The 27,592-nt window shown below is 46.3% G+C and overlaps 1 protein-coding gene across 1 annotated transcript; it reads left to right on the forward strand.

Annotated features, from left to right (window-relative positions):
- Positions 1–20,544: 20,544 nt before the first annotated feature.
- On the forward strand, positions 20,545–24,535 carry LOC137369971 (pancreatic progenitor cell differentiation and proliferation factor-like protein). The gene is made up of 5 exons (XM_068031814.1): positions 20,545–20,985; positions 21,140–21,252; positions 22,479–22,562; positions 22,649–22,745; positions 23,180–24,535. The coding sequence occupies exons 2-5, from the start codon at positions 21,195–21,197 to the stop codon at positions 23,190–23,192; spliced, it is 252 nt and encodes an 83-aa protein (XP_067887915.1). The 5' UTR covers positions 20,545–20,985; positions 21,140–21,194; the 3' UTR covers positions 23,193–24,535.
- The last annotated feature ends 3,057 nt before the right edge of the window (positions 24,536–27,592 follow it).

Below are 27,592 nucleotides of genomic sequence, written 5' to 3' on the forward strand. Positions count from 1 at the left end.
GGCCCTTCAGCCCACCAAGTCTGTGCTGACCAACAACCACCCATTTATACTAATCCTACATTAATCCCATATTCCCTACCACATCCCCACCATGCTCCTACCACCTACCTACCTACACTAGGAGCAATTTACAATGGCCAATTTACCTATCAACCTACAAGTTTTTGGCTGTGGGAGGAAACTGGAGCACCCGACAGAAACCCACACAGTCACAGGGAGAACTTACAAACTCTGCACAGGCAGTACCCAGAACCGAACCTGGGTCGCTGGAGCTGTGAGGCTGCGCTGCTAACCACTGCGCCATTGTGCCGGCATTGACTGAGAGGGATGTAAAGGGGCCAGCACTGACTGAGGGGTGTGTAAAGGTGTCAGGATGAGGGGGGTGTAAAGGTGCCAGCACTGACTGAGGGGGATGTAAAGGGGCCAGGACTGACTGAGGGGGATGTAAAGGGGCCAGGACTGACTGAGGGGGATGTAAAGGGGCCAACACTGACTGAGGGGTGCGTAAAGGTGTCAGGATGAGGGGGGTGTAAAGGTGCCAGCACTGACTGAGGGGGATGTAAAGGGGCCAGGACTGACTGAGGGGGATGTAAAGGGGCCAGGACTGACTGAGGGGGATGTAAAGGGGCCAGGACTGATTGAGTGGTGTGTAAAGGTGTCAGGATGAGGGGGGTGTAAAGATGCCAGCACTGACTGAGGAGACATGCTGCAAGGGACACAGAGGGGCAGTGGCACTTGCTCCCTAGGGACTAGCCAGGGAAAGGTGAAAGGGGAGGTCGCGCAGGACCAGGAGAAAGCCCACCTCCCATGGGCCTAATCCACTCAGTCTTCATGTCTCCCCTCTCGAGGAGGAGGAGCAGCACAGAGGGGGGAAAGTCAAGGCACCAGCAAGGGCTCAACAGGAACGTGAGGAGCAGCAAGAGAGCCAGCCTCTGGGTGGGCATGGTGGAGCACGGTGAAGAAGGGCTTACCAACAGCCTCCTGCATGAAGGGCCTGTCCCTTGGAGAGTCTACCATACATGGCTGAACTATCTCCAGATGTCTGAGTGGCAGTGTCAACGCAGACTGAGACTCTCCAGGGAGGCAGTTACCAATCGCTGTGCCATGCTTCAGGATGAACTGAGACCCATGGGGGTTGGTGGACACCCAATACCAGTGGCTCTGAACAGCACCATAGCTCTCAACTTCTGTGCCTCTGGATTTTTCCAGGAATCCACTGGGGGCATGTGCTGGATCTTTCAGGCTGGAGCCCATCGATGTATCAAAAAGATGGCCATTGACCTGTTAAAGAGAGCCTGCGACTATGTGCGCTACCACACTCAACTGGAAAGTCAGGCGGAGAGTTCCATCGGCTTCGGGGCCATTGCTGGATTCCCCCAGGTACAAGGTGCCATCGATCGCATGCATGTGAACATCAAGGCTCTCAAGGACCAGTCAGCCGCTTTCATCAACAGAAAGGGCTTCCATTCCATCAATGTGCAACTAGTCTGCAACCATCGGATGTGGATCCTTCAGGTGTGTGCACTGTCACACCAACTTGCTTTGTTGAATGATAATTTTCTCTAATCCACTGACTGGAGATCTGAATTCATATTTTTTGAAGAAATTTAAAAAAGAACAAATTAAAAGAAGATGACTTTGCTGGCAACTTAGGAAGGCCACCTAATTTGCAACACTGTATCCTACATTGCAAAGCTTGTGAGGAGGGAGACAAACTGTCTGTTCATATCCCAGCAAGAAGCAAGACCCAGGAAGTTTAAGGGAACTACCTGTTCTTTTTTAGCAAGAGAAAAATACTGCTAACTGCTAGGTTTGAATCAGTGAGTGACTGTCATGAGATAGGTCCCTTCCCATCTGTGGTTTTAAGCTGGTGTTTTCTCTGCAGCATAAGAGAAGCTTCTGGACTCTGACACCTGCAGACCCAAGTGGGGGTTTCTCTCGCTCTCTCCCTCTCCTTTTCAGCTTGAAAGCTTTCAAATCCTGCCTGTTGCCTGACTACCTTCACATACTCTGGCTACAACCAGAGACCCCTTTGGAGGAAATCATCCGCATCATCGTCTCCAAGAAACCCACTGAACCAGTCATCTACCTCTTCAAACTAAAAGCCTCAGGACAACTGAATTCAGCTAGAAGCCAGCCGAATCATCAAACTCTACAGACTGTATACCTTTTCTTCATGAACTTCAACTTGACCAATCTACCTTTCCCGACTCTGTAACCTATTTGTGCGTGTGTGTAAAGAATCGGACAGAGTCAGCATGGATTTACGAAAGGGAAATCATGCTTGACAAATTTACTGGAATTCTTCGAGGATGTAACGAATAGAGTTGATGAGGGGGAACCAGTGGATGTGGTTTATTTGGACTTTCAGAAGGCTTCCGACAAAGTCCCACATAAGAGATTAGCGCGTAAAATTAAAGCGCATGGGATTGGGGGTAGTGTATTGCGATGGATAGAAAATTGGTTGGCAGACAGGAAACAAAGAGTAGGGATAAACGGATCTTTTACCGAATGGCAGGCAATGACTAGTGGGGTACCGCAGGGATCGGTGCTGGGACCCCAGCTATTGACAATATATATTAATGATTAAGATGAGGGAACTAAATGTAATATCTCCAAATTTGCAGATGACACAAAAGTGGGTGAGAGGGTGAATTGTGAGGAGGATGCAGAGAGGCTTCAGGGTGATATGGACAAGTTGAGTGAGTGGGCTAATGCATGGCAGATGCAGTATAATGTGGATAAATGTGAGGGTATCCACTTTGGTAGCAAAAACAGAAAGGCAGATTATTATCTGAATGGCTAGAAACTGGGAGAGGGGAATAGATAACGAGACCTGGGTGTTCTCGTACACAAATCACTGAAGGTAAGCATGCAGGTGCAACAGGCGGTAAAAAAGGCAAATGGTATGTTGGCCTTCATAGCGAGAGGATTCGAGTACAGGAGCAGGGATGTTTTGCTGCAATTATACAGGGCCTTGGTGAGGCCACATCTGGAATATTGTGTGCAGTTTTGGTCTCCTTATCTGAGGAAGGATGTTCTTGCTATAGAGGGAGTGCAGCGAAGGTTTCCCAGACTGATTCCTGGGATGGCGGGACTGACGTATGAGGAGAGATTGAGTCGGTTAGGATTATATTTGCTCGAGTTCAGAAGAGTGATGGGGGATCTCATAGAAACCTATAAAATTCTAACAAGACTTGACAGGGTAGATGCAGGAAGGATGTTCCCGATGGTGGGGGAGTCCAGAACCAGGGGTCATAGTCTAAGGATATGGGATAAACCTTTCAGGACTGAGATGAGGAGGAATTACTTCACCCAGAGAGTGGTGAGCCTGTGGAATTTGCTATCACAGAAAGCAGTTGAGGCCAAAACATTGTATGTTTTCAAGAAGGAGTTAGATATAGCTCTTGGGGCTAAAGAGATCAAAGGATATGGGGGAAAGCAGGAACAGGTTACTGAGTTGGATGATCAGCCATGATCATAATGAATGGCGGAGCAGGCTCAAAGGACTGAATGGCCTACTCCTGCTCCTATTTTCTATGTTTCTCCGTAAACCTCCAGTGTGTGTGTCTGAGTGAAAGTTAGCATGTAGTTCATTATTTTTACTGGCTTGGTTTAGTTACAATAAAGTTAACTTCTTTCTTTGTTAACTCAAGAAAACCTGTCTGACTGGTTCTCGTTATGATCATAGCAGGTACGTAATCAAACACCTATTGAATTGGCCAGTACATCCACTTTAAAAAATATTTAAGCCTGTTGTGGTAAATATGGAGAGGGAAAAGAGGGAAGTCCTTTGACTTACCTTCCGGGAGTGGCGCGGAGAGGAGCGGACCAGAGAGGAGAATGCCGAGAGAGGAATGGATAAATAGAGCCCGAGGATCGTGGCCGAGACACTTACCTTCTGGGAGTGGAGAGTAGAGGAGCGGACCTGAGGGAAGAATGCTGAGAGAGGAGTGGAGAGCAGTCCAGGCACGCCAGAGTTTTGAAAAAAAAAGGTCAACAGTGACATCACAGGAAAGCTGCAAGGTGATTGGTTGGGTAACGAACAGCTTTAGTGCCTGTAAATAGCTTTAAAAAATAAGGGGAAAGTTCTTTTTTTAAAAAAAACCTTAAAACCTACCTTATAAGTGATAAGGTTAGTGCAACTAAAGTGTTTTTTTTTTAATTAGTGTAATTTATTAAGGACTTTAGATTGTAGTGAGTTGTGTTTGGAGTAGAACAAGGCCCCTAGTGTAATTAGTATTTTTTAATTAAAGGGAGTAACTAAGTAATCTAAAGGTAAGTCATAGCAGGAGAGTTCGCACCCGTGATATGCTCCTCCTGTGCTATGTGGGAAATCCCTGATGACCACATGTGCAGGAAGTGTATCCATCTGAAGCTACCGGCTACCCGCATTACAGAAATGGAGCTGAAGGTGGATTCATTGTGGGGCATCCGCGATGCTGAGATCGTCGTGGTTAGTACGTTTAGCGAGGTGGTCACACCGCAGGCAAATGCTGCAAAGGCAGGAAGGGAATGGGTGACCACCAGGCAGAGAAGAGGAAGGCAGGTAGTGCAGGAGTCCCCTGTAGCTATCCCCCTCTCTAATAGATATACCGCTTTGGATATTGTGGGAGGAGGTGGCTCAGGGGAAAGCAGCAAGAGCCAAGTTCATGGCACCATGGGTGGCTCTGCTGCACAGGAGGGGAGGAAGAAGAGTGGCAGGGCTATAGTGATAGGGGATTCAATCATAAAGGGAACAGACAGGTGTTTCTGCGGCCGAAAAAATTACTCCAGGATGGTATGTTGCCTCCCTGGTGCTAGGGTCAAGGATGTCACGGAGCGGCTGCAGGACATTCTGAAGGGGGAGGGTGAACAGTCAGAGATTGTGGTACACATTGGTACCAACGACATAGGTAGAAAGAGAGATGAGGTCCTGCATCAAGAATTTAGGGAGCTTGGTAGCAGATTAAAAAGCAGGACCTCAAATGTTGTAATCTCTGGATTACTCCTGGTGTCATGTGCTAGTGAGTATAGGAATAGGAGGATAGAGCAGATGAATGTGTGGCTGAAGACATGGTGCAGGAGGGAGGGCTTTAGTTTCCTGGATCACCGGGTCTGTTTCTGGCGAAGGTGGGACCTGTTCAAGTTGGACGGGTTGAACCGGAACGGGACCTCCTTGCTGGGAGGTTTGCTAGTGCTGTTGCGGGGTGGGGGTTTAAACTAATTTGGCAGGGGGATGGGATACAGAGTGGAGGTACAGTAGGGGGTGATGCACAGTCAAATATAGAAGAGAAACTGAGTCTGTCTGGAAGGCAGAGCAAATATAGACCTGTTAAGGCACAAGCGAATAATGCAGGCTGGATTGCATCTATTTTTATCACAAGGATTCTTACTAGTAAGGCAGACGAATTGAGGGTGTTGATTAACACATGGGTATATGATATTGTTACTGTCACAGAGACATGGTTGAGGGAAGGTCAGGACTGGCAGCTCAATATTCCAAGGTATAGAATCTTCAGGTGCGGCAGGGAAGGGTGTAAAACAGGAGGTGGCATTGCACTGTTGATCATGGAGTCAATTACTGCAGTAAGGAGGGATGATATCTTAGAAGGTTCCTCAAATGAGGCCATATGGGTATAACATAAAAACAAAAGGGGGGCAATCACTTGGCTAGGAGTGTACCACAGGCCTCCAAACAGTCAGGGAGAGATAGAGGAGCAGATATGTCGGCAAATCTCAGAGAGGTGTAATAAGAATAGGGTAATAATAGTAGGAGATTTCAACTTCCCCAATATCAACTGGGATAGTCTTAGTTCAAAAGGCTTAAAGGGGTGGAATTTTTAAAGTGCAAACAATAGAGCTTTTTGAGCCAGCACATAGAAAGTCCGATAAGAGAAGGGGCAGTACTGGAACTAATCCCGGGGAATGAAGCTGGACAAGTGGTAAAAGTGTCAGTGGGGGATAATTTCGGTGATAGTGGCCATAACTCAGTAAGATTTAAGGTAGTTATGGAAAAGGACAAAAAGGGACCGGAAATAAATACTGAATTGGAGGGAAGCCAATTCCATTATGATAAAACAGGATTTAGCCAAAGTGGACTGGGAGCAGCTACTTGTAGGAAAGTCTACATCAGACTAGTGGGAGTCATTCAAAAAGGAAATAATGAGAGTTCAGGGCCAACATGTTCCCGTAAAGCTGAAGGGTAGGACCAACGTCCAGGGAGCCCTGGATGTTAAGGGATATAGAGGATTGGATAAGGAGAATAAAAGGAGGCTTATGGCAGATTCACAGTGCTGAAAACAGTGGAGGCCCTAGAGGAGTATAGAAAGTATAGGGGGGGGTACTTAAAAAAGAAATTAGGAGAGCCAAGAGGGGACATGAAAAAATACTGGTGGACAAGATAAAGGAAAATCCCAATGCGTTTTATATGTATATTAAGGGCAAGAGGATAACTCGGGACAGAGTAGGGCCCATTTGGGACCAGAGTGGCAGTCTGTGTGTGGAGCCGCAGGACATAGGTGAGGTTTTAAATGATTACTTTTCATCTGTGTTTACTATGGAGAAGGAGGACGTAGGCGCAGAGATCGGGGAAGGGGATTGTGATATACTTGAACAAATTAGCATTGAAAGGGAGGAAGTATCAGCTGTTTTAGTGGGCTTAAAAGTGGATAAATCCCCAGGCCCAGATGAGATATATCTGAGGCTGTTATGTGAGGCAAGGGAGGAGATAGCAGGGGCTCTGACACAAATTTTCAAATCCTCTCTGGCCATAGGGGAGGTACCAGAGGACTGGAGGACAGCGAATATAGTACCATTATTCAAGAAGGGTAGCAGGGATAAACCAGGTAATTACAGGCCAGTGAGTCTAACATCAGTGATAGGGAAACTATTGGAAAAAACTCTGAGGGACAGGATTAATCTCCACTTGTAGAGGCAGGGATTAATCAGGGATAGTTAGCATGACTTTGTCAGGGGGAGATCATGTCTAACTAACATGATTGAATTTTTCGAGGAGGTGTGTAGATGAGGGTAAGGCAGTTGATGTGGTCTACATGGACTTCAGTCAGGCTTTTGATAAGGTCCCACATGGGAGATTGGTTAAGAAGGTAATAGCCCATGGGATCCAGAGCAATTTGGCAAATTGGATCCAAAATTTGCTTAGTGGCAGGAGGCAGAGGGTGATGGTCGAGGGTTGTTTTTGTGAGTGGAAGCCTGTGACCAGTGGTGTACCACAGGGATCAGTGCTGGGTCCCTTTCTCTTTGTAGTGTACATTAATAATTTAGATGTGAATATAGGAGGTATGATCAGTAAGTTCGCAGATGACACGAAAATTGGTGGTGTCATAAATAGTGATGAGGAAAGCCTTAGATTACAGGACGATATAGATGGGCTGGTAAGATGGGCAGAGCAGTGGCAAATGGAATTTAATCCTGAGAAGTGTGAGGTGATGCATTTTGGCAGGACCAATAAGGCAAGGAATATACAATGGATAGTAGGACCCTAGGAAGTACAGAGGGTCAGAGGGACCTTGGTGTACTTGTCCATAGATCACTGAAGGCAGCAGCACAGGTAGATAAGGTGGTTAGGAAGGCATATGGGATACTTGCCTTTATTAGCTGAGGCATAGAATATAAGAGCAGGCAGGTTATGATGGAGATGTATAAAATGTTAGTTAGGCCACAGCTGGAGTACTGTGTACAGTTCTGGTCGCCACACTATTGGAAGGATGTGATTGCACTGGAGAGGGTGCAGAGGAGATTCACTAGGATATTGCCTGGGCTGGAGCATTTCAGCTATGAAGAGAGACTGGATAGGCTAGGATTGTTTTCCTTAGAGCAGAGAAGGCTGAGGGGAGACCTGATAGAGGTATACAAAATTATGAGGGGCATTGATAGGATAGTTTAGTTTAGAGATACAACACTGAAACAGGCCCTTCAGCCCACCGAGTCTGTGCCGACCATCAACCACCCATTTATACTAATCCTACACTAATTCCATATTCCTACCACATCCCCACCTGTCCCTATATTTCCCTACCACCTACCTATACTAGGGGCAATTGCTAATGGCCAATTTACCTATCAACCTGCAAGTCTTTGGCATGTGGGAGGAAACCGGAGCACCCGGAGGAAACCCACGCAGACACAGGGAGAACTTGCAAACTCCACACAGGCAGTACCCAGAATTGAACCCGGGTCGCTGCAGCCGTGAGGCTGCGGTGCTAACCACTGCGTCACTGTGCCACCCCTAGATGAGAAGAAACTTTTTTCCCTTAGTGGAGGGATCAATAACCAGGGGGCATATATTTAAGGTAAGGGGCATGAGGTTTAGAGGGGATTTGAGGAAAAATTTTTTCACCCAGAGGGTGGTTGGAATCTGGAACACGCTACCTGAAGAGGTGGTAGAGGCAGCAACCCTCACAACATTTAAGAAATATTTAGATGTGCACTTGAAATGCCATTGCATACAATGCTATTGGCCAAGTGCTGGAAAATGGGATTAGAATAGATGGGTGCTTGATGGCTGGCATGGACACGATGGGCTGAAGGGCCTGTTTCTGTGCTGTACAACTTTCTGACTCTATGACCTCTCCTCACTTGACTGTAACAGCGTGTTTCCCAAGAAGCAACCACGACACCTATATACTTCGGCATTCCAGGTGGCAGAGCTGTTCTGGCCTCCCATCCTTCAGGGATGGATTCTTTGGGACAAGGGCTACCCAATGAAGGCATTACTACTTACACCGAGGAGAGGTACAGCACCTGCGCGACCATCAAGCAGGCCATTTGGCTGCTGAAGATGAGATTCAGGTGCCTTGATTGCTCCGGTGCAGTCCTTCAGTATCAACCAGCGAGAGTCTTGCTTATTGTGGTGGTCTGCTGTGCTCTACGCAACCTTGCGCTGCACAGGGTGGAGGCCTTGAACATTGATCACCATTCCTCATCCGATGTGGAGGATATAGAAGAGGCTGCCGGGCAGGCGACAAGGATGAGGAACCCCTTGGGCCAGAGGCAAGGGAAAATAAGAGACGTAGATTGGAGGCTCAGGACAATCTCATACATACCCATTTCTTGTGACTTGAAGCCCTTTCACAATCAATGCAATAAAGCCTCACCTTTATGCAGACCTGCTGTCGCCTCCTTCATCTCCACTCCATTGCCTAATGCCCAAGTTCGCAGTGAACACTGGCAAAGCTGAGGAGCTGACCAGATGCAGCTTAGTCTAAACCAACTGCCCACTGAGGGAGCAAGGCTGTAGATGAGATCTAATAAGGCAACAACATTTGAAAGTATGACCAACATCAGTGAGTCAAACATTTATTGGGCGGCACAACATTACCAAATCTTCACATGTATGATATCTAAACACCTGTGAACCCCAAGTGCAGCTAGGTGCTCTTAATTTACTTATGTGTGCACTTGCAGCTTACGTAGAGGTAGACTCCTTTCTTGGCATCATGAAGGCCTCCTGCACAGGTGCAGGACCCTCTTCTAGAGGCGCTGAAGTCACGGACAAAGTGGTTGAGGAGCTGCTGTCCAAACCATGAGCACCCTGACAGGAGGCCCCAGAACCCCAGAAGCTGAAGGCAGCTGCTCTTCCTCCCTTGCAATGCACATGCATCTCCCTGCTGACCTGAGAAGGACGAGCACATGGTGGAGACTCCAGATGCCTCGACCCCTCTCCCACCTTGCCATTTCTGTATAGAGCTCACGGACAAGGTGATGGCATGTAGGTCTATGTGTATCTCTGGCATCCACTGAGTGGTTTGCTGAATCTGGCTCTCCATGAGGTTCGCCAGCCTCTCAACTGAGGAAGCCATGCGTGCACAAGCCTGAGAGATGGCAGTGCTCATTCTTTGATGGATTCCTCCATCATCCGCACATGGGTGCACATAGCCTCTGGCAGCTCTGCCAGATGTTCTCTCACCTCTCATTGTAGCTGCAGCAGTTGTTGTGTTGCGGCTGACTCCAGAGGCATGTCATCAGCCTGGGGCTCAGTGTGGACCTGGTCTCCCACAGTCCTCTGCCAGCAAGTGGCCTCAGCTGTCACAGCCTCTGCCAGTTGCTTGGGTGCATCTCTGCTGTGCTCACCAGCTTGTGACGCCGAATCTAATCGCGATCATATACCCACTGAGGTGAGAACATCTACGCTGGTGGAGGGTGTGGAACAATAATGTGACGGTGCACTTTATGAGAATCCGACTTTCTCCTCAGTGGTGGGTGGCTAGCCCCCAGTCTCTCGACCTCCAAATACTCCGGGATGAACATGGCCTGCATGAGAGAACACAAACATTGAGGAGTTAAGGGCTTCCCATTTCCTCATCCAAACTATGCCTGATATGGAGCTCTGAGCACTATGCCTCATGTGTGGTGACAGATGCACCCTGTGCCTTTGCAGTCATTCACTCACAGTCCTGTGAAGACACTCCTGTTTCACCATCAGCAATTGTACGGCTGCCCTGAGATCCAGCCAGTTTCAAGGCTTCCTCCTGCATCGGGGTCAGGACATGCAGGTCTGCAGCCCCCTCCACCAGTCTTGACCCTCTCTTTGGCGTTGTGTGCCCAGTTCTCCTGCAACCATAAGGAGGAACACTGTTAGTTTCTCCACAAAGACTAGTACAACACCTCTGCTGGTGGCACACTTGTGATCCATGTTGGGGCTCACTAATTCCTCCTTCATATGGCTGCTCTTGAGGGAACTTGCTGGGGTCACCAATGACAGACAGACACCTCTCACTAAGATGCAGCCATGCCTCTGACAGGAAATGCTTCTGGCTGACCCCCTTTCCACTGACTGGGTGGTTGCACCCTCCCCACCAAGGACATCCTCTTGCATTGCCACATGCAAGCCCCAAAGAGGAAAGTGGTATGGAGTACTCAGCTTGATGGAGCGAAGGAGGTCATTGACACATTTGCGGCACTGCACCCAGGTTCAGAGGGTGACCCCATGGCTGCTGATCTCCTCTGCAGTCTCCACCCAAGCTTGTTTGTTTAGGTGGGCCAGTCTCTTCTTCCTGTCCCTCGGGAAGAGGACCTCCCCCCTAGCCCTTGCAGCCTGGAGGAAAACTTGCAGGGAAGCATAACTAAACCGTGGGGCCACATGGGGTCTTCCTTCTGCCATGGTCATGGCAGGTTCCCATTCAGCTCCTTTTGTGTCTTGAGGCCAGTCAAGCAACAGGAAGGAGTCTTCTAGCCAGTCGGGCAGGCAAGCCTTTAAAACAAGGCAGCAATGAATGCAGGGCTGGCAGCCCTTTAAATATGGTGCCATCAGCTGATGCTGCCATCAGTGTCTCATTTCCCACCTCTGATCATTAATTGGACAGGCCCCGTGCCCCCTCAAGTTGATTGGTCGGCCACTGCATGATTATGTCCGGCCAGCCGCTTGACACTTGAGCGGAAGCAGCATCTGCTTTTGGTGCCACCACCAGGACCTGCGGCCTCTGTATAAAATTCAGCCCATAGAATCATATAGCACAGAAGGAGGTCATAAACAAAATTGTGTCTCTACCAGCTCTTTGAAAGAGCTATCCAATTAATCCTGCTGTTTTTCCATAGTCTTGTAAATTTCTCCTTTTCAAGTATTTACCCTATTTCCTTTTGAAAGTTACTATTACAACTGCTTCAGATCTAGCAATGCAAAATTGGGCATCCATGAGGCGCTGTAGGCCATCAGCAGCAGCAGCAGAATTGTAACTCAACCACACTCTGTAACCTCATGGCCCGGCATATACTCCACTCTACCATTACCCGGAGGGGAGAGGGGGGGGGGGGTGGTGCAATATAATAAAAGCAAAATACTGCAGATGCTGGAAATCTGAAATAAAAACAAGAAATGATAGAAATACCCAGCAGGTCTGGCACCATCTGTGGAGAGAGAAGCAGAGCCAACGTTTCAGGGCAGTGACCCTTTATCAGAACTAAACCGGGGGAACAACCCTGGTTCAATGAAGAGTGCAGGAGGGCATGTCAGGAGCAGCTCCAGGCATACCTAAAAATGAGGTGTCAATCTAATGAAGCTACAACACAGGACTACTTGTGTGCCAAACAGCATTGACAGCATGTGATAGACAGAGCTAAGCGATCCAATAACCAACGGATCAGATGTAAGCTCTGCAGTCTTGCCACATCTTGCAGTGAATGGTGGTGAACAATTAAACAACTAACTGGAGGAGGTGGCTCCACAAATATCCGCATCCTCAATGATGGGGGAGCCTGGCACATCAGTAAAAAGGATAAGGCTGAAGCATTTGCAACAATCTTCAGCCAGAAGTGCCGAGTGGATGATCCATCTTGGCCTCCTCCTGAAGTCCCCAGCATCACAGATGCCAGTCTTCAGCCAATTCGATTCACTCCTCGTGATGTCAAGAAACAACTGAAGGCACTGGACACTGCAAAGGCTATGGGTCCTGACAACATTCTGGCAATAGTACTGAAGACCTGTGCTCCAGAACTTGCCGCGCCCCTAGCCAAGCTGTTCTAGTACAGCTACAACACTAACATCTACCCGGCAATGTGGAAAATTGCGCAGGTATGCCCTGTACACAAAAAGCAGGACATGTCCAACCTGGCAAATTACTGCCACTTCAGTCTACTCTCAATTATCAGTAAAGTGATGGAAGGTGTCGTGGACAGTGCTATCAAGCGGCACTTGCTTAGCACTAACCTGCTCAGTGATGCTCAGTTTGGGTTCCATCAGGGCCACTCAGCTCCTGACCTCATTAAGCCTTGGTTCAAATATGGACAAAAGAGTTGAACTGAAGATGTGAGGTCAGAGTGACTGCCCTTGATATTAAGGCAGCATTTGACTGAGTATGGCATCAAGGAACCCCAGCAAAACTGGAGTCAATAGGAATCAGGCGGAAAATTCTCCCTTGGTTGGAGTTGAACCTAGCACAAAGGAAGATGGTTGTGCTTGTTGGAGGTCAATCATCTGAGCTCCAGGCCATCACTGCAGGAGTTCCTCAGGGTAGTGTCCTGGGCCCAACCATCTTCAGCTGCTTCATCAATGACCTTCCTTCCATCATAAGGTCAGAGGTGAGGATGTTCTTTGATGATTGCACAATGTTCAGCACCATTCATGACTCCTCAGATACTGAAACAGTCTGTGTAGAAATGCAGCAGGATCCGGGCAGTATCCAGGCTTTGGTTGATAAGTGGCAAGTAACACTCGCACCACCCAAGTGCCAGGCAATGACCATCTCCAACAAGAGAGAATCTAACCATCTCCCCCTTGTCATTCAACGATATTACGATCGCTGAATCCCCCACCATCAACATCCAAGGGGTTACCATTGACTGGAAACTGAACCCATTATCAATACCGTGGCTACAAGAGCAGGTCAGAGGCTAGGAATCCTGCGGTGAGTAACTCACCACCTGACTCCCCAAAGCCTGTCCATCATCTACAAGGCACAAGTCAGGAGTGTGATGGAATACTCTCCCCTTGCCTGGATGGCTGCAGTTCCAACAACACTCAAGAAGCTCGACACCATCCAGGACATAACATGGATTGGCACCCTATCCACAAACATTCACTCCCTCTACCACCGACACACAGTGGCAGCAGTGTGTACCATCTACAAGATGCACTGCAGCAACGCACCAAGGCTACTTTGACAACACCTTCCAAACCTACCACCTAGAAGGACAAGGGCAGCAGGCGCATGGGAACACCACCACCTGCAGGTTCCTCTCTAAGCCACACACGATCCTGACTTGGAGCTATATCGCAGTTCCTTTACTGTCTCTGGGTCAAAATTCTGGAACTCCCCTCCTAATAGCATTGTTAGTGTACCTGCCCCACATGGACTGCAGCGGTTCAAGAAGGCAGCTCACCACCTCTCAAGGGCAATTAGGGATGGGCATTAAATGCTGGCTTAGCCAGTGACACCCACATCCCATGAATGAATAAAAAAATTAATCTCAGGGTCAATTAGGTCAAAAAGTTTGAACACTCTGCTTCAGCCTCAGACTGTTGGCAGGAAGGGGGATGAAGTTGGTGGCTTGGGAATGCAGTTTGTGGCAGAGACCAAAGACAATGGCATCAGTCTTTCCAATATTTGGTTGGAGAAAATTTATGCTCATCTAGTCAGCAGTTAGACAATTTAGGAAAAGTGGAGAGCGGTGGTGGTGAGGCAGAACTGGGTGTCATCAGTATCCATGTGTAAACTGCCACTGTATTTGAGTGGCGCAGAAACCCTTTGGCAAACTGTGTCTCTGTGAATAATAGAATCACCTCCTCTAAAGAAGAAACTTCTTTATATTGCAATGAAGCAAATGACCTAAACACTTGGTGGGGTAGGACAGGGGTAGTGGTGAGGGAGTCAACTGACACCTGTAGGTAGTAGATAAATATTTAAGGACCAATTTTATGAATGCAAACTTGCAGCAAGAAGCCACGCCTACTAGGAAAATCGTAGACATGCTCCCTGTGACTTTCTATCCAATTTTTTATTATGGGTGTAAAATCATATTAATTGTTCACATGGATTTCTCCAATTTGCACTCCTGGCAGGCGAGGCTCCCCACTGTCATCACGCTTTCATCAAATCAGCATATAAGATCATGCCAGGTTCTTAGCTGGGAACCTGTATGTCAAGGCTGGCTGTCGGCCAAGACAGAAGCAAAGGGCATGATCTTTAGACCCGGCGGTAAGTGCAGAGATGGGTGGGCATGGAAATTCATGACACTGGCCGTTGTGCCAGTTTGCTGGCACTATCCTACCCTGGGCCATTTTCTCAGAGGCAGGATGAGGGTGGCAGGCTACCTGCACACAAGTGGCGGGTAGAAAATTAAGGGTCTTTAAAGGCCTAATAAGGCTTATTGTCAAAGGCCAACTGGCATTTTCATGGCGGCAGACTGGGGGGGGGGCAGCATTCCAGGCAGGCTTTGAGGCTGTCACTACCTGTGTGGCCACAGCTGCAGCCACAGGCTGTCCTCTGGAGGGGTTCCCCTCCACAATGGTGGCCTGGCTGCTGCAGATATTTTTAAATTTGAAAGTTTAAAAAGTTGGAGAGATGGTGCCTCAAAATGGAGGCACCCTCTCTCTCTTACCTGAACCGCAAGTCGCTGCTTCTTCCATGCTGGAGGACCCGTGGTCACATGGGAACAATGAACTAATTGGAGATGAGTATAATTAAAAGGCTTAGAAATAATCAGAGATGGAATAAAAATAATTGCAACAGGAAAGTGTTAGAGGAAGTTTTATGGGATGGGATTACAAACTCCTGTAAATCACCTCAGCCACAAAAGCACTTAATAAAGCTTTGACTTCAACAATTAGCTTTCTACCAAGATAAGAACTAAATGCAGTAAATGGGTATGGCCCACTGATCCGTTATCTTCATGTGCCTGCAGAACAACCAGTTGACCTTGTAAAATATTCATTTTTCTGAAAGCATGATGGCAGAGTTCTGAGAAAACTTATTGAAATAAGCTTGCCTAGGGGAAAAATTTCTAAATATAACCTGAAAAACAATCAAAGCATTAGGTCTGAAATGAGAACATGGAATAGAAGAAAATAAGTGGCTACATGTGGGACTAATTCCCAGTGTTGCCCCCTCACTTGTAGTAAAAATGAGCATCAATTTTAAATTTTTGGTTACTCCTTTGATTTATTAGCATTTTTATTGATCTACTAACTTTTGTTGCTGTTTAGGTCTTATTTGTGCATGTTGTTTCTTACAACTTTTTTCCTTCCAACTGTTATTTCGCTTGCAGAAACTGAAGTGGGCAGGATTGGAGTTCCTTTGGCGTTTCCAATATATTCCTAAATTTGGAGGAACCACACTTGTTGAAAGGACAACAAAGGCAGGTGTTGACCCCACCACCGAACATCAAGCCACCGTCCAAAGGACTGTCACTGACCTCATCTCCTCTGGAGATCTTCCCTCTACAGCTTCCAACCTCATAGTCCCACAACCCCGGACAGCCCGCTTCTACCTCCTTCCCAAAATCCACAAACGGGACAGTCCCGGCAGACCCATTGTGTCAGCCTGCTCCTGCCCCACTGAACTTATTTCTTCCTATCTAGAATCTATCTTTTCTCCGCTGGTCCAGTCTCTTCCAACCTACATCCGTGACTCTTCTGACGCCCTACGTCATTTTGACAATTTCCAGTTTCCTGGTCCCAACCGCCTCCTCTTCACTATGGACGTCCAATCGCTCTACACCTCCATCCCCCACCAGGATGGTTTGAGGGCTTTCCACTTCTTCCTGGAACAGAGGCTCAACCAGTCCCCATCCACCACCACCCTCCTCCGCCTGGCTGAACTTGTTCTCACATTGAACAACTTCTCCTTCAACTCCACGCACTTCCTTCAAGTAAAAGGTGTCGCTATGGGTACCCGCATGGGTCCTAGTTATGCATGTCTTTTTGTGGGATATGTCGAGCATTCTTTGTTCCAGTCCTACTCAGGCCCCCTCCCCCAACTCTTTTTCCGGTACATTGATGGCTGTATCGGTGCCGTTTCCTGCTCCCGCCCCGAACTGGAAAACTTTATCAACTTTGCTTCCAATTTCCACCCTTCTCTCATCTTTACATGGTCCATCTCTGACACTTCCCTTCCCTTCCCTTCCTCGACTTCTCTGTCTCCATCTCTGGGGATAGGTTGTCTACTAATATCCATTATAAGCCCACCGACTCCCATAGCTACCTCGACTACACTTCGTCACACCCTACCTCCTGTAAGGACTCCATTCCATTCTCCCAGTTTCTCCGTCTCCGACGCATCTGCTCTGATGATGTTACCTTCCATGACAGTGCTTCTGATATGACCTCCTTCTTCCTCAACCGAGGATTTCCCCCCACTGTGGTTGACAGGGCCCTCAACCGTGTCCGACCCATTCCCCGCACCTCTACCCTCACCCCTTCCCCTCCCTCCCAGAACCGTGACAGGGTTCCCCTTGTCCTCACTTTTCACCCCATCAGCCTCCATATCCAAAGGATCATCCTCCGCCATTTCCGCCACCTCCAGCGTGATGCCACTACCAGTCGCATCTTCCCCTCCTTTCCCCTGTCAGCATTCCGAAGGGATCATTCCCTCCGCGACACCCTGGTCCACTCCTCCATTACCCCCACCACCTCATCCCCGTCCCATGGCACCTTCCCCTGCAATCGCAGGAGGTGTAATACCTGCCCATTTACCTCCTCTCTCCTCACTATCCCAGGCCCCAAACACTCCTTTCAGATGAAGCAGCGATTTACTTGTACTTCTTTCAATGTAATATACTGTACTCGCTGCTCACAGTGTGGTCTCCTCTACATTGGGGAGACCAAGCGTAGACTGGGTGACCGCTTTGCAGAACATCTCCGCTCAGTCCTCAAGCAGGACCCTGAGCTTCTGGTTGCTTGCCATTTCAACACTCCCCCCTGCTCTCATGCTCACATCTCTGTCCTGGGATTGCTGCAGTGTTCCAGTGAACATCAACGCAAGCTCGAGGAACAGCATCTCATCTACCGATTAGGCACACTACAGCCTGCCGGACTGAACATTGAGTTCAATAATTTCAGAGCATGACAGCCCCCCATTTTACTTTCATTTTTAGTTATTTTTTCTTCCGTGTTTTTACTTTCTTTTTTACATTTTTTACAATCTTTTTTTTGCATTTATTTCATTTCATCTTAGTTTGTTCAGTTTGCTTACCCACTGTTTTTTTCAGGTTTGCACTTGCTGCTGTTCAATATTCAGTGTATTAACACCTAATCTGTACTAATGCTTTGTCTTTCAACATACCATTAACATATTGTTTGCCTTTGCTCCGTGACCTTTTGGTCAGCTATGTGGCCTGGTCCAATCTAGACCTCATTTGTTATCTCTTGCCCCACCCCCACCTCACTTGCTTATAACCTGTGACTTTTCTAATATTTGTCAGTTCCGAAGAAGGGTCACTGACCCGAAACGTTAACTCTGCTTCTCTTCTCACAGATGCTGCCAGACCTGCTGAGTGGTTCCAGCATTTCTTGTTTTTATTTCAGATTTCCAGCATCCGCAGTATTTTGCTTTTATTATACAAAGGCAGGTGTGATTGTAGCTTACACAATACATACAGACCCATTCTTACCCCATAACCTGCAATTACTAACTCAGACAGTCCTGCCTGTATATATTTTGGGAGACCTGGCTTCGGCATCTCTGTTTCACAAAAAGGGGTACCTTGCACCTATGCCTTTTCCTGAATACCAAGTGAAGAAATTGCTACCTCTGGAGAACAATGCATCTGTGATTTGTTTGCTGAATCTGTACACAACTCTTCTGGTTAATATTACAGATGCCATCAGTGGCAGGTTGAAATAACCACAAAGCCCCATAGTTTAGGGTAGCTGTGACCTTACCTGCCACTGGCAGTGTGGTGGAAAGTGGCAGCAGGTATGCTGACACCATTGGACGTAATTCACTGACAGCCTTCTTTGGAAAGCAACACTTCAGCAGATACTGCCCCCTCGGTCAAATGTAGATCAGAACTTCCCTGCTTGTATATGCTGATGTACTGGCAGGCAGGTGCCATATCCCGATGCAGTAACCTCATCTATCTCGTCTTCCTCCATTGCTACTGTTTTTTTTCTGTGCCCTGTCTGAAGTGAAGAGGAGGTGACTGGAAACTCTTCATCAAATGGCACAACTGCAGATGGGGAAATAGATCGTAAAGGCAAAAAAAAAAACATGGTAATAGGTTTTAACATCAACTTCAAATGTACAAGCTGGTCCCTTTAAACATATTTCCACTTCTCGGTAGTGCCCAGCAGATCTTGGATGTATTTTATACTCCTGTTATGATTCAGCATAAATAACAGAAAATGGGATATATGACATAACTACAGAAACAAACTTACATTTATATAGTGCCTTTAATGTAGTAAGATGTCCCAAGGCACTTCACAGGGATGAAAGGTTATCAAACAAAATTTAACATCAAACCACATAAGGAGATGTTAGGACAGGTGACCAAAAGCTTTGTCAAAGAGGTCGTTTATTAAGGTGTGTCTTAAAGAAGGAAAGAGAGGTAGAGAGACAGGGAGGTTAAGGGAGAACATTCCAGAGCTTAAGCTCTCAGTAGCTGAAGGCATGGCTGCCAATGGTGGAACAATTAAAATCAGGGATGCTTATGTAAAGGCCTGTTACCCGACCCGAACCTGACGGGACCCAATGACATGTGTCGAGTTTGGGTCGGGTTGCACTTCTGAGTCCGGTATTCGGGCTCAGGTTGGGTTGGGCCAGATCGGACACGCTCTATCACTATCTCAGGTAAGTGACTCTAATGTTAATTTACTTTTTGGACTTTAAAGGTGGTTTTGTTAGTTATTTTAAGCTTGTGCAGGTAAGGAACATGAAAAACGGAAGGTAGGTTAACTGATGGTTGGGTCGGGTGCAGGGAAAAAATGGAAGGACTCGGGCCGGGTCGGGCTCGGGCTTGGATGGAGTTCTGTCGGGCTTGGGTCCAGTCTCATTTGTGGGTCTGAGCAGGCCTTTATGCTTACTAGGTCAGATTTGGAGGAGTGCAGAGTTCTTGGAAGGTGTTGGGCTGGAGGAGATTACAGAGATAGGGAGAGGTGGGACCAGGAGGGATTTGAATGTGAGAGAGCATTTTAAAATCAAGATATTGCTGGATTGAAGCCAATGTAAGTTAGCAAGAACATGGATGATAAGTGAACAGGACTTAGAGCAAATTAGGATGTGAGCAGCAGAGTTTTAAATGTGCTCAAATTTACAGAAGGTGCAAGGTTTGAAGCCGGCCAAAAGAGCATTGCAAACGTCGTGTCTGGATGAAAAGCCAAGCACCAGGATTACAGCATCAGATGAACTGAGGCTGGGACCAAGCCTAGCGATTTTATGGAGGTGGAAGTAGGTGGTCTTGGTGATGGAGAGAATATGGGGTTAAAAGCTCAGCTCAGGGTCAAGTAGGACACCACAGTTGTGAATGTTTTGGATCAGCATCAGACAGTGGTCAGGTCTACTTGTTAACACTAGGTTTACCACATTCCTCAAAAATGGGCAGCACTTTTACAGCTACTGGAAATGATAGGAAAAAGAGAGTGGGAGTCCAGTGTAACAGATGCCCTCCCGCATGAAAGGTCATCAATCCGAAACGGTAATTCTCTTTCCACAGATGTTGCCTGACCGGCTGAGTGTTTCCAGCGTTTTCTTGTTGGTCTGTTTTAGCTTTCCAGCATCCACAGTATTTTGTTTTTGTAACAGATCCCCAACTCACTTCCTCCCAATGCCCGCCTATTTAGACCCACCAAACCAGGCAGACTGTGGCAAAACTCCAGGTTAATCTTTATAAAATATCACTTTGCAAGTCATAACTGGCACTAACATTTAACAGCTGTGGAATTAATAATTTATTATAAATCCCAACTACATTATTTAAGCTTCACTGGACTCACTATTGCATCTTCAGACTGCAAAGGGCCGTCAACATGATGTAAACATCAGCTGACTGTATATTGCAGTGTGGTCTGTCACTTTGCATCAGCTTATTTTGACGTGATCCATATTCCACCCTCCCTCTTGTTACTAACTACACTTTGCGCTGATATTTCCTCCCAGTTTATTCTTATTGCGGGCCTCCAGAGACATAGCCGGGAAGCAGCGAAATCCAAATGTGAAACGACGAGTGGGAAAGTGAGACGGCCGATGACTGCACAAACTGTGCTCTTCTGGTTCCCAGCCGTGCCCTCGGGCTGAGCCACCGATGACTCGGACTCTGCTCTCATTGGACTTTGGTGCTTGGTTGGAGTTCCACATCCTGCTATTTCTGGTCTGAACTGGTTGTTTCTTCCGTCTGCTTCCAGCTGGCTGAAACTCAGCGCAGTCAACGTGCCACACAGCACACAGCCCAATGCTGAAAGGCTGCTAAGCATCAGCGGCTATAAAAGCCGGCCCCACAACAATGACTCAGTCAGCTCGTTGCTGCCAAGTGTGAGGAAACTTTCTGCTCAAAAACGGTGTTGCACAGGCACATTGATCCAGTGACTCCCCTCCACTCTGTGTCCCGACAAGTGTAAGTACAATCATTCGCACTTCAATCCTGAGTTTTGTTTGCTGCCATTTCCTTGATGGTACATGTTTGTTGGCGTTGCCAGTTAAGTCTGTGCGTTTCAGCAGTAGCTGTCCAAAATGTTTTAGTGGTTTTTAAACCTTTTTGTTATTTTCAGGATCAGACCACTTGAGTCGCCAGGGGAATCTTTCAGGTCCAGCTCTTCTATCGCCATGGCATCTGTTCCTTCAGCTGGTTGCTTGCTTGCAGCACGGCAGCAGTATTATAGAGGTAAATGTTCAAACAATAACACCGCCATGTGTATTAAGTTTGCGAACGGGCATACAGAGTTACCAAAACTAGCCACTGATTTTTTTTTTTGTAAGCTTGGATGAATTTGCCGGCTACTGTACACCAAGCAGAGCTGAATGTTAGTTTTTCTTCTGATATGAGAACTTTAACCATGAGCTGGTCAAGTTTCAGATTTCTGAAAGTGAAAAGGTGTCACCGAAAAGCAGTATAAACATTTTTGGATGGTGTTTTTTCTGCCTGTTACATTAATGAGACTACTGGACTTGCACTTACCACAAATATATTGCAGCAGTGAACTTTCCACTATTCTTAGTTATCAGTATTTTTAAGAAAATCTAAATTGCAAATCAAACAAGTCATTTTTAACTTATGTGGAATGCATTAGTTTGGATGTGATCTAGCCAGAGATTGCAGCAAACCTGAAGTTCATACTGTTTTGCTATAATTTTTCTCAACTTTAAATGTATCATTAAAAGAGACTGCAGGCACAAAATCAGCCAAAGTCTGTTTTGGACCTGGCAAAAGGTGACAACTCGAACCAGACCAGAATGTCAAAACAGTGACCTTCAATCCTGGGAGATGAGTATAATTCATAGCTCCCTAATGTGGGGGTGTGATGCCAGTGTAATAAAATATTTTATATTTTATATAAAAAGATTTTATTTCTCTCCCCCCCACCCACCCCCCCCCCCACCCCCGACATTGAATTAAAGTTTTAATTGTGATCCCCAGGTTTATGTTTATGCATCCCAAAGTGGGAGTGCTTGAAACCTGGGAGTTAATCTTGTGGATTGATAATGGTGTTGATTTGATTTATTCCAGTGCTCCTCCTGCCACTGCATTTGCCAGCCCTATCAGCTATTCATACACAGTTGTATAGTACAACTCTTTATTGACCTTGCAGCGAGTGAACATTGGGAAATACTGTGGGAAATATTGCAGGTCCTCTGAAATAGTATAGTTTCAGAATGTGGTGGAGACTGGGATAGCCCACAGATGGCCAATAACATTCCCTCACCTCTTATTAATGAGTGAGAGCAGTGAAATATATTTTAATATATGGGGGAAATTGGGAACTGGGGGTGTTTTGAGTATGACAGATTTGGGCATAATGGGTATAATAGTTATGTTTTGTATTTCTGTGAACAATCTTATCTTTCTAGAAAATTGAAGTTTTATCTTGTAATTTTCCTATTTTTTTCCAGCCCGACTTAATTCCAGTTCAGGTGTGGCCTCCAATGGCTCATGCTGTTTGGAGAATGTCATGGAGCATGAAAAATCCCATCAAGGTAATAACAAAAGCTGTTAAAACTTAATTCAGAGCATTTCCTGCTCTTGTTTTCCAGTTCATAATTGTTTTCCGTTCTGTGCTCAGGATTTCTTCTTACATTGGAGAAATGTTGGTGGTTAAAGAACTTTCTGAACTGTGAGACTGTTCATCACCCTGTTAACACCGAGCTATCTGCGGGAAGGTAAGGAGTCTGTCATAAACTATGAAAAACCTCTGAGGGTAATTTTGATTTTGGACAATGGTGTGAAATGGGTGTTAACCAATATTTTAAATAGAGAGCAGTGTATAATGAGTGGCTGATTAACGCCCAAAGTCATGCAAATGCAGTTTGGTCTCTGTTGGAGGGATTTTCAAAGCCTTTTCCAGAGAGCTAAACCATTTGAGAACCTAAATAAATATAATATAACTGACATTTCTATACATAAATAAACAAGGGGAAATAATTTTAATGATGCAGGAGCAGTTCCAAGAAAATTCACCCCTTCTAAATATTTCCTCACTGTTATTCTCAAATATCTCAGAGTAATCACTAATAAGGTGTTGCGATTGTATTATTGACCTCAATAAAAGTAACAAACTTTTTAAGGGAATGAACTGTTTCTTTTTTTTTGACAGTGGTCATCGTTGATCAAGGATGATTCTGGGACATTTGGTTTCTGTGGATTAGATTTTAATTTATAGTATTTGGTAGTATGTTGCTACTAGCTCAGGGACTTGGTTGCAGTTTACAGGGGACAAACTTTGAACTGCCATGAAATAACTCAAGCCTATCTCGAGAAGCAAGTGATGTTTCCATCAGCAGTGTTGCTATTTAATCATTCTTCAACTGACCAAGGTGATTTATCAAGGAGCACATCAGTAATCTACGAAAAAAATAATTTTAAAAATGTGTTTCGATTTAGGGAAGGGGAAAACTAATTTCAGAAACTGAAGGTTTTGTTGTGTTTTGGATTAAATGAATGTTTTCAATATTTGGCACAATTCAGGATAATTCTTTTGTTGTGTAGAAACAAATGTTGACATGATTAAGACATTGGCTAATGTCTCCATCTAGCAGTATACTGACAGTGTCTTTCATAGTATTTGGAATTGATATTTATACTTCATTTGTTTATTGTATACCATTTATATTTAATTATTAACACTGTTCTTGAGTTGCCTAGTAAGCTTCTGAATGAGGGTACCCACAGCCCATCATGTATAAGAAAACCTTTTTGTTTTACCAAGCACTGGGAATATACAGCACAGCTGAATTTTTTTGCAATAAAGTAAAGAAATAATTATTGCAATATTTTTATGCCACACGCCACTAAGGGGATACAATTCTTTCTGTTAATTTTAGTGAAAATGTTGGTATGAATGCAAAGTGAGAAATTCTGTTTTGTACATGCATTTTTTTTCAATGGGAGTAAGAGATACTTTCTTATACATTGATGCACTAGATTTCAAGAGTCAGTATGTAAAAGTCTGAACAAAACTGTTTGTCTTTTTGTACATGCTTGAAGTTTAAACTGTGCATTTTAATTATCCACCGGGGGGCAACTTTTAACTTTGGTGAGGGGAGATAACTAGAGGTATTGAAGTGAATGGAATGGAGAATTGTTGAGGGTGTTTAACGGATGGCTGATCCAATACTGCTCGTGTTATGTCCGTGCTGAAGTTGTCATTCTCTGAGAATACGAGAACAACAGCCTGTGCTGAAGATGTATCTATGGGAAAAAAATTACAGCTTCAGTTCTCCCAGCGAGGAGCCTCAGGAATAGATTTGATTCTAATTATTTGAAGGAAAACCTGGGACTGCCAGGCTGATCCCTGCTCCTGAATTCTTCACATCTACCCCACTGCAGCAACCTCTGCATCAGGAGCACTAAATGATAAAATTTACCTGCTGGTGTGTTATTCTACTGAAATAATTGTGGAACATTTTTAAAATATTTTTTAAATAATAAAAATAGACTTTTTTTTTACAAACTTTTGTGGCTCAAAATCTTATTGTTACCCAAATGGGAATAGAGAAGATAGCTTCAGTTGCAGAGCCATTATTGGCACAGGTGCAGTGGACTGATCGGCCTCCTTTCCTGTAATTTCTATGATTCTATTTCAGAGTCCTGGCATAGAATTATAGAATTCTACAACACATAAACAACCATTCAGCCCATCAAGTCTGCAGTGGTATTTTCCTTCACATTAACCACCTCATTATCCCACTCCTCACTCTCCAAAACTTTATAATATTCTTCTTTTTCCACTAACTTTCTAATTCCTACTTAAGATGGAGATGCAGAGGTTTAATGTGGAAATTCCAACGCTTAGGGCCAAGGCAGCTCGAGGCACAGCCATCAATGGTGAAGTGATTGGAGATCAGGAATATGCAAATAGTGAGGAGTGCAGAGATCTTAGATTTGTAGGGCTGGAGGAGGTTGTAGAGAGAGGGGGGCGATTGATGTAATACTGTAATAAATGAGAGTGAAATAGTTTAAATGGATTTAAGGAAGATGTCAGATCAATGGCAAATGTACCATCTTTAAAGGAATAATGTTGGACAACAGGACAGGTACCAGTTGTGATAAACTGCAGTGCTTTGGTCAGACTGTGCCTTGTCTATTTCTGGTCACTGAGAAACAAGGAAGACATTCAAATGCTAGCGGCAATGCAGAGAAAAACCCTAAGGCTGATGATTGTGTAGTAATTTTAACCCCACCCACCTGGCTGAAACCAGGCAGCTGGGTGAGTAGGGATTGTTTTCCCTATCCACTTGGCTGAAACCAAGCGATATGTAGTTAAAATGACTTGGGAGATTTACTGCCATAAAGCTTCCCAGATCCTACCATTTTTGATTTTAATGGATGTTTCTGGACAGGCAGTTTAGCCACCTGACTAAAGTCAGTGGCATCCTAATTCAAATATGCTAAATAGGGTCTGACAATGCCAAGAGGTCCTGACCACAATTTTAACTTCAGCTTAAGTGGAGAAGATGCTCCCTCTGTATTGCACTGAAGTGCCAGTTCAGATTACATAAGAACATAAGAAATCGAAGCAAGAGTTCCAATGAGATCATCTCATTCTAATAAACTCCAGAGAATAGAGGCCTATTCTACTCAATTTCTTCTCATAGGACTGACCTCTCATCCCAGAAATCAACCCAGTGAACCTTTGTTGTACTCCCTATAAGGCAAGTATATCTTTCACTAAGAAGACCAAAACTGTACACAGTACTCCTGGTATGGTCTCACCAAAGCCCTAAACAATTGAAGCCAAACTTTCTTATTCTTATAAAAATAAATTACTGTGGATGCTGGAAATCTGTAATAAAAACTGAAAATGCTGGAAATACTCAGCAAGTCAGGCAGCATCTGTGGAGAGAGAAACAGAGTTAACAGGCTGGATTTTATGCAGCAGATGGACCAGGCCCAAAAGTCGAGGAGAATACTGCCTCAACCCTTTGGAGGATCCTCGGCTGCATCTTACAATACTCAGACGGGGGGTCCCACCTCCAAGTGCTGCCAGCCAATCAGAGGGACAGCGGCTCAGCAGTCCCAGCAGCGCCACTGGGAGTGGTGGCCACTACTGGAACTGCAGCAGTCACTTGAAGCGCAACCATGGAGCATGGACTGCAAGTAAGTGGTGGCGAGCTCATCAGGACTACTCAGGAGGCCCCGGTGGGGAGGTGTGGGTTACTGAGGGCAGAGGGATGGGTGATGGTACAGGGCGGCCTTTGACACTGGGGGCCTTCCGTGGGCCACTGACTGCTCACAGAGGAGGGCCTTCCCTCCACCCCAAGCCCACATGAAGGCCGCCTTGAGTTACTGGGCGGTGGGAAGAGGACCTTATGTGGCCATTAATTGGCCATTTAAGAGCCTCAATTGGCCTCTGAGAGGGAAGGCTGTTCTCAGCCTTCCACGCCCCAGACTAAATTCGAAGGCATTGTGAAGGTGACAGGCATGCCACCAACCCCTGCCTTTCCACATCATTTTATGGCTCCCCCCACCTCCATTCCCATCCCTAATGGGCCAATAAAATTCAGCCCAACATTTCAGATTGATCATCTTTCATCAGAACTTACTCATTTGCTGCAACCCCCTTGCAATAAAGGCTAACTAATTGGGCTGAATATTATGGAGCCCTGCGGGAGGCAGGGGTGGGTGGAGGAGATGTCACTTCCGCATCGCAATGCAATTTTGTTGGGGTGAGATAGGCTGATGACAACCTTTATGCCCAGAGGCCAGTTGAGGCCCTTAAGTAGCCTATTCTGCTGCCACTGGGATTTAACCAGCAGCAGGGGGCTTCCGCCATGTGGGGAGGTCACCCAGTAAAATGATTCAGGGTGGGGTGCAGCCCTTCTCTGTGAGCAATCTGTGGCCCACCTGGGGACCCCATTGGGAAACCCTGCACCAACATGAACACTCCTCTTGCTGCATTAAATGCCCACCCTCCCCCTACCCCTTGTTGGGGCCTGCCAGTCTGGCCCCAGCAAACTGCCCCCCCCCCCACCCCACCGCCCTCACTTACCTTGGATCCAGGCTCCAGCACTAAGTCTGGGTCCAAGGCCTCTTGCAGTACCAGCAGCAGCCAATGCTTCCAGTGGCGCTGCCGATACTATTGAGCTGTTGGTCTCTGATTGGTCGGCAGCTCTTGGAGGCGGGATCCCCATCTTTAAAGGGGCAGGAATCCTGGAACCGGGCTGTTAATTGGCCCAACGCTGTAGAATTGCACCAGGAGTGGGCCGGCGGTGGGATGTGCTTCAACTGGCCAAGGCGGGATTCCCCTCGCTTTTTTGGCCCGACGGCGGGAGCCCTACCGTGAGCACAAAATTCAACACCCTCCTTCCCAAAATCCACAAACGGGACTGTCCCGGCAGACCCATTGTGTCAGCCTGCTCCTGCCCAACTGAACTTATTTCTTCCTATCTAGACTCTATCTTTTCTCCGCTGGTCCAGTCTCTTCCCACCTACATCCGTGACTCTTCTGACGCCCTACGTCATTTTGACAATTTCCAGTTTCCTGGTCCCAACCGCCTCCTCTTCACTA

The sequence above is a fragment of the Heterodontus francisci genome, chromosome 5, assembly GCF_036365525.1.
Source record: "Heterodontus francisci isolate sHetFra1 chromosome 5, sHetFra1.hap1, whole genome shotgun sequence".
In the NCBI taxonomy this organism is placed as follows: Eukaryota; Metazoa; Chordata; class Chondrichthyes; order Heterodontiformes; family Heterodontidae; genus Heterodontus; species Heterodontus francisci.